At 42.2% G+C, this 7,571-nt stretch overlaps 1 protein-coding gene and 1 long non-coding RNA gene across 2 annotated transcripts; both read right to left on the reverse strand.

Moving 5' to 3' along the window:
* Positions 3,021–3,807, reverse strand: LOC109713461. Its single transcript, XR_002217106.1, has 4 exons — positions 3,547–3,807; positions 3,354–3,446; positions 3,148–3,249; positions 3,021–3,057 (listed from the first exon to the last, which is right to left on the reverse strand). It is a non-coding gene; the product is annotated as an uncharacterized LOC109713461 (long non-coding RNA).
* Positions 5,504–6,376, reverse strand: LOC109713196 (photosystem I reaction center subunit II, chloroplastic-like). The gene has a single exon (XM_020237190.1). It carries the CDS (start codon positions 6,273–6,275, stop codon positions 5,658–5,660), a length of 618 nt encoding a protein of 205 aa, XP_020092779.1. The 5' UTR covers positions 6,276–6,376; the 3' UTR covers positions 5,504–5,657.

Genomic DNA, 7,571 nt, shown 5'->3' on the forward strand with positions numbered 1-7,571 from the left:
ATGACGACCACCGCAGATCACGCAGCTCAAAGTCTGACGACGCTCAAATCCTCTATGCCGTGCTGATGAGCCACGTCCTCGCGACTAGGTCTGGTTCCTGGAATATCTTGGCGGCCTCCCAGAGTACGTATGACTCGCACCCTCAGCCGCGGGCCTCTTGCCTTTTCCTTTGTCCGAGTCTTCTCGACGCTCCTACCAGTCTGCCGCGCAGTTTTCCACGATGAGCGCGCGGGTCACCACCTCTTGGTAAGTCTGAAGGTTGGAGAGTTGTACCAACTGAAAGATCGACGGCCGAAGTCCTCGCTTGAAGATGCGAGCCTTATCCTCGTCATCCCGCACAACAAAGGACACATACTGTTGAAGCCGAGAGAACTCCCTCTCATACTCGGCCACAGTCCGATCCCCCTGGCGGATCTCGCGCAGATCCTGCTCCATGTTCCTCTTAACGCGGACGAGGAAGTAATGCTCCAATAAGAGCTCCTTGAATCTCTTCCAAGAAATCGCTGCTACATCGGTGTTGGGATTATCCTGGATGCCCACCCACCAGCTATAGGCCTCGCCGTCCAAATGGTGAGTGGCGAGCTAAACTCTATCTCTCTCCTCCACGAAAGTATTGCGGAATAACTTCTCCATGTGCATCAACTACTTCTCAACGATCCAGTGGTCGGCTTTCTCTCTATCAAAGGTCCTGGGATCGCACCTCCTGAACTCGTCGAGGCGATCCATGAGCCGCTGCCGTTCCGTTCCTTCGACCATCATAGGAAAAGTTACCGCTACCACACGCGCCTGAGCTGGTGGTGCTACCAACACCCCCACCCGAGGTGCCACCGCAATCGTCGTCTGCGAAGTGTCGAGTACAGGGGACGACTTCCCGGGCGCAACTGTCTCAACTGGCGCGGGTAGTACCGAGACCTGAGCCTCCCCGACAGCTGCCTGCTGTAGAAGAAGGTCCTCCAGGCGCTGCATCCGTACCTCCTGCCAGCGTGCCGTATCCGCCAGCTATCGAGCCGTCGCCGCCTGCTGTGCTACCAAATCAGTAAGGGTCGCAAGCTGACTCCTCAACTCACGTACCTCTCCGGATCCGGAGGTAGTGCATATCTCAGCTTCCTCAAAAGTCGCCGCATCGTCCGCTCTAACAGAGTTAGAGCGTGTAGTCGACATCATCACTACAGCATCATAAAAATGCAAGTTAATAAACCCACGCTACCGCAATCCCGCTCAAAAATCAGTACCCCAAGTCAAGCGAAAGTAAAGAAGTGTTCTACACTACTAACTCCCGACGTTACGTTGTCGGCCGCCAACGTAACCCTCCGCGAAGTTAGAAGCCATACACTCCGATCAAACTCTAACTTTTTAGAGTTGTCATAAAACCCAATCGTAATACTTTCGCTCACAAATCAATTAGACCTCGTCTCTCACGAGCCTAATTCCTATAGTCCAACCGACCTAAGGTTTGCTAGGTCGACTAAGACTCAACCCTAGACTCTGATGCCAAATTAATCTGTCACGCCCCGGGACCGGCGGAGGCCCTCCCGGTAGCACGCCCAGACCCGCCATATGTCTACACATATAAGGCGTCTACAATAAAGCGGAAGTAAAAGTAAGAAATAACCTACATCTAAAGATATCAGAGCAAGAGTGATTCTAACAACTACACAAGAGTGAAAGAAGCATAACCAAAATAATAAAAGTAAAGTATAGAGTAATACGACATCAGTCTCAAGTACAAAAATGGTGGTTTCTAGTACACTGGTAAAACGCTCAACCTCTCACAAAAAGAAAAACCACGAGAGGTAGACCACCTATCAAACAATCCCTCGGGAAGAACGCTAGCCCGAGGCGATACCCTTTCCGCGATTCCTAGCCTCTCTCGGCGTGGAAGGCTCTGAAAAATATCGAGAAAAAGAGGGCGTGAGAACTATAATTTATAGTTCTCAGTGGGCAATTACTGACCTCAGCTCAATGCACCACTAGGCTCCGAAAGAAAAGGGTAAGCCAAAAAGAGCAATAGTAACGAATAAATTGCATTTATGAAAGCATAATTAACATGCTAAGATACTACATTGTGTCAAATTAAGATGCACATTTATATCATTATGAACAAGTATGTCCCTACATGACCACAAGTAACAATCATGATTTGCTTTATGGTATTATGAAAATCATGCTTTACTAAGGTAAACAATGTTTACATCAATGCAATAAGCAACATCTCCTAACATGCTATATGCATATATGTATACTCAAGTGTCCAACACTATGCTAGAAGCAAGTCCAAGTAATCCAACTACTACTCTCTATCTAGTAGTGATTAAAACCCACTCGACACCATGTCAATCTTCATTTTCAATTAAGGACCTACCCAAGGTAGTCCAGCTTGTGCCGCCTAAGTGCCTGTGGTAGCCCAACATTTCTGCTCTTGGAATGTGTCTGTCCCACTGACCCCGTAGGCTTCTCAATACCGCACGAGTGAACATAGGTCGCATAGGCTAACTCCGGAGTGCCGGCTTGTAGGGAGCGACCCTCACAAGCATGTGTGAATGAGCACAAATGGCAAACAAGCGTAGTCAAAGGCTCAAGTATCCAACCCTCACGTCTCAAACATGGCAATAGCTACTAGTAACCCAACGGTCTAGCTCTATGTCACAATGCGATATCTCAACACTCACTTGCTTAGTGCCTCTTTATGACACTTAAGCACCACAACTAATCAAGCTCAATTCATGTTCTATTTTCCAAATATGACATTAATATCAATGTTCACTATGGCTCGGGGCCCAATGCATCTTTATGACATTGACCCAAAATCCCAAATAATCTAAGTCCCCAAGCCTCTCTAGGCTTCCAAAGTCCCTAATGTCACGATTAGGCATAAAGGTAAAATACATAAAAGCAATGTTCATTTTCATAATAGGAATCATGGTTTCAAGTCTCAATTAACGATAATCAAATCATCACAAATGAGATTTTCTTATTGTGTGGCTAGGTCAAACCCACCGAACCGTCGCGTAGTCCTTCGTTTCGCCGAACGGAGTTGTCCATGAGTCTCAAAATACCCTAAAAGTATTGAGCGAAGAGATACACGGGCATTACGATCAACTATAAGATCAAACATTAACCAACAAGACAAAAAGGCTAAAATCTCACCTAGGGTGGGGAAAAACTCTCACAAGCTCCAAAAGAAGGCTAGAATCCTTCAAATCCAACCCAAAGAAGGATTCTAATCCAATGAATCTAGCTCCAAAAGCCCTACATTCAAAACGCCCAAAATTAACCCTAAAACCTCATTCTAGGATTCCAACTATCAAAAAACAACAAAACTCAAATCTAAAGGAAGAGAATGAGCTACTAACCTCTTGGAAGCTTCCAACAAGATTCTAAGTTCACCAAGTGTGGAGATCTTCCTCCTCTCAAGCCCCAAACCCAAGCTCCAATGGTGGAAAAGCCTCCAACACCCAAAAAGAAGCAAAAAGAGAGGCTTTAATCTCTCTAAATCCAAATAAAAACCAAGAAAATCAAAGGGGAGAGTGTGGAGGGCTCCCTTACCTCTCCTCTTGCTGCTGGTGAGCTCAGGGAAGGCCTCAAGGGCGTGGGTGGTGATATAAGAGACCCACAATCGCAAAAACACCCTACAGTTCAAACTGCTCAAAATCTACCACCTTGTACCGGTACACGGGCCCCTGTACCGGTATAAGCCCTACGAAACATCACAACCCGAGGCTTGGGTTGGGGGTTCAACGGCTCTGTACCGGTACAAGCACGGTGATTGTGCCGGTACAACCATCAACCCTATACCGGTACAGCCATCAGCTTGTACCGGTACACAGCCCTGAAAACAGTAATCCGAGAGCAGCCTAAGTCCAAATTTTTGGTGACCTTAGGGCTACTTTAAATACCTCAAATTTCGGGATACGAGCCATGGGTCGTAACACTGTCAACGACCTACCAGAAAATCTAGAAATGCTCAGAACACAACTCAGACACTCGAACCTCACAATTTGCAAAGGTCTAGTGTGTTACATATATACAGGTGAGTATTTATTTATATTTTAATAGCTCTGTTACTCTCTAATAATGGTACTTGTATTGTTTACAGGTGCTTTTATCCCTCCATATGCATAGGGTTTCTTGCGTATGTGGCGGATTGTTGGCAAGCCCGAGTAATGCTGGATCCTGGGGCGTGACAAGAACAATCCAAACAGCTTAAATTTTTGTTAAAAATTTTGTATACTATTTAGATAACCTTTGATAACTCTGATCATGAATTGAAAAGTGTAACATCTATTTTCACAAGGTCATTATTCATTTTTTACCATTTATTTTTTGACTCTCCAATGAACTTGATAACAAATTTTAAAATTTATGAAATTTAGTTTCTAGACTTTATAAATATTATAGATCAACATTAGTAGTTCCGATCATCGATTAGGGATCCCTACTTATGAGGACAAAGGCCTCCATCCTCCTAAAAGGATAGTAGTTGGACAACATATATATATATATATATATATATATATATATTAAGAGAGAGAGAGAGAGAGAGATTAAAAATTATAGTGGCGGTTTTGACCATAGAAACCGCCTCTACAAAGTAATGTTTGTAGAGGCGGTTTAAACCGCCTCTATAGATTAAAATTTATTATAATAAAAAATAGTAAAAAAATTTAAATGAAATTATTGGAGCGGTCGCAACCGCCTCTACGAACCGCCTCTATGCTCCCCCGGCGGTCGCTCGTGACTACGGCCGCAGAGTAGAGGCGGTAGCGGGAACCACCTCTACGATTTGGAGAGGCTGTTTAAACCACCTCTACAAATACTAAAAACCGCCTCTACGAGTGTTTTTTCCTGTAGTGAGAGTAGGTCTTGTGTGCTATTAGGAGCACGGAGGCCTCAATGCTTCTAAACCGTTTTTTATGATGGAGCTTCCGAATCGACGATCGGTTCCACTAGATTTGATCTAGAGTATTTGAAGTATCTAAAAAATAAATTTTGCTATTTTTCGATATCATTTACCTACCGATCAAAAAGGTTCAAAATCAACGGCTGAAAATAAAATTCTCACAAGTAGTGATATAGCACTAAAATTTTCAATCAGAGATATTGATCTTACAGTAAATAATATAAAGAATTTTTTATCAAAATTTCATCTAATTTGAATACTTCTACACCGTTAAACTTGCAAACAATATATATCAACCATTAAAAATTATTGCTTTTTAACTTTTTCGATCGCTAACTAAATGATATTAAAAAATCACAAAATTTATTTTTTTAGATTCTTCAAATATGCTAGATCAAGTCTAACGGAACCGATCGTCGATTCGAAAGCTCCATCATCGAAAATGGTTTAGGAGCACGGAGGCCTCTGTGCTCCTAATAGCACACAAGACTTACTCTCTCTCTCTATATATATATATAACGGAAATTTCCTTAATTTCTAACCTTAATCCCAATTAAAAAATTATTACAAAAGATACGATTTTAATATTAACAACACAAAACAGAACATTAATTATAATTATTACGAGAGAAACTAAACTGTATGTGATGTTGGTAGCAGATGCGAAAGTCATTTAAGTACAAGTTTCCAGCGCAAAAAATACAATTAAAACAGCAAGGCATAGACTATCACAGAACAACAAGATTGCAGTACAGTTTTAGACGTCAAAAACTTGCTTGCCGGTGAACTTGACCTCGATGGGGCTGACGTTCTTGCCAATGGAGCGAAAGTTTATTCCGACACCCTGGCGGCCCGGGTTGACCTTCTCCGGGTAGATGCCATCCTTGGGGTGGAGGTACTGCACCTCGCCATTCGGAAACACGCGATAGAACTGGTAGTTAATCTTGTACTTGGACCGCAGCCGTGTGCCCAGCGCCAGGCACTGCTCCTTGCGCGCCAGCTTCAGCAGGTTCGGTCCCTCCCGCATGATCGCAGCCCCGCCTGTCGGCATCTCGAACACCTGCTCCTTCGGCGACGTCCACGTGATCACATAGAATTCTTCGACCTGCGCCTTCCGCAGCAGGCCCCCCGTGCTGCCTCCGAAGATTGGGGAGGGGGTGTTCGGGTCCAGCTGCGGAGGGGTGAAGCCCGCGGGGGCCTCCGGTTCCGCTGTGGCGGCCTTCTCATCGGTTGCGGAGATTCTATATGCGAGGCGGCGGGGCGCCGACGGTGCTTTCCACGGGAGGAGGTGACGGGAGGATGCGGTGGATTTCGCGGCGGAGAGGGTGGTGGTGGGAGGGGTGAAGAGGGAGGCTTGGGTGGTCGCCATGGCCATTGAGGAGAATGAAAGAGTGCTTCAGGAAGGTGGGGGGATTAGATTGTGTTGTGATGGGTTGCTAGGAAAAGGAGGAGAGGGAAGGGAGCTGTTATGCTCTGTGGAGAGAGGTTGGGAGGGATATTAGGATATGTGGTGGGGTGGGGATTGGATAAGGTGATATGTTTCGGACCAATGGGAAGGGCTGATTTTGATACGTTCTAGTAACCACACCACACAAGCTGCAGCTGTGGCTTTTTATTTTCAGATTTTGCAGTGGCTTTAATTTGGTATTTTGTTTCCTTACATTTATTAATTTTTAAGATCCTTCTTAGTTTAGCTTATTCTCAAAGAATGTGTTATTTATTACGATAAGTTTATTTGGTTGCTATAACCAATTTGATTTGAAATATCTTAGTTACGACTTGTTTAATCTAGCTTACTCGCTTCTTAATGCGAGTTTCGTGATTCGCTTCTAACTTTTACAAATTTTTTTAAAAAAAATGGTACCTACAACAACGTCTTCTTAATCAGCAAGTTATAATTTTTTGAATTTTGAAAAGATTACATATCAGTAGCTCTACAAAAAATCTGATGGATTAGCCCATAGTTGTCACTCCAAGGGATTTTAAAAAAAGAAAAAAATAATTACTCTTTACAGAATAGATGATTTTCTCTGTCTGTATGTTGTTAACTACCTGAGATTAGTTAACATATGAGGCTAATTGGAACTTTTGATCTTCTTTACTTCAATCTAAATATTTATCTTCTTTTTGTAATTTTATTCACTTACTAGTGAAGGACTGCGCGTTGGGACGAGACGATTCCATAAAATAAATAAATAAATAAATAAAATAAATAGCAAAAAAATAGTCAATAAATTATATAAAAAAAAGTAACTAAACAATATGCAACTATTGCTGCAATAAAAATATAAAAATAAATTATAAAAAGGATTATAAAAATGAGGGTAAAAATCATATGAATAATAAATTATATTTATAGCAGCAATAGACGTTTTTTTTTCTGAGAAAAAGTAGCTTACCTTTTTTTTCTCAGAAAAAAAAAAAACGTCTATTGCTGCTATAAATATAATTTATTTTTGAAAACTAAAATGATATACCTTATATTTCAAGTCAGAAATTGCAACTAATTAAAGTTTGAGGATAAAAGTGTCGCATGTCTCATAGCTTAAATCATAACATATATAATAAAGTTCGAGTATTAAAGTGTCATTCATCTTATAGTTTTAAAACAAAAAGTATAAATCCAGTCTTTCAAAATTTTATTTTTATTATCCAACTTTTCTATATATTA

The sequence above is a fragment of the Ananas comosus genome, linkage group 7, assembly GCF_001540865.1.
Source record: "Ananas comosus cultivar F153 linkage group 7, ASM154086v1, whole genome shotgun sequence".
In the NCBI taxonomy this organism is placed as follows: Eukaryota; Viridiplantae; Streptophyta; class Magnoliopsida; order Poales; family Bromeliaceae; genus Ananas; species Ananas comosus.

Coding starts and splice junctions, on each gene's coding strand:
- LOC109713196 (XM_020237190.1), bottom strand. CDS start 6,275: ATGGCCATGGCGACCACCCAAGCCTCCCTCTTCACCCCTCCCACCACC.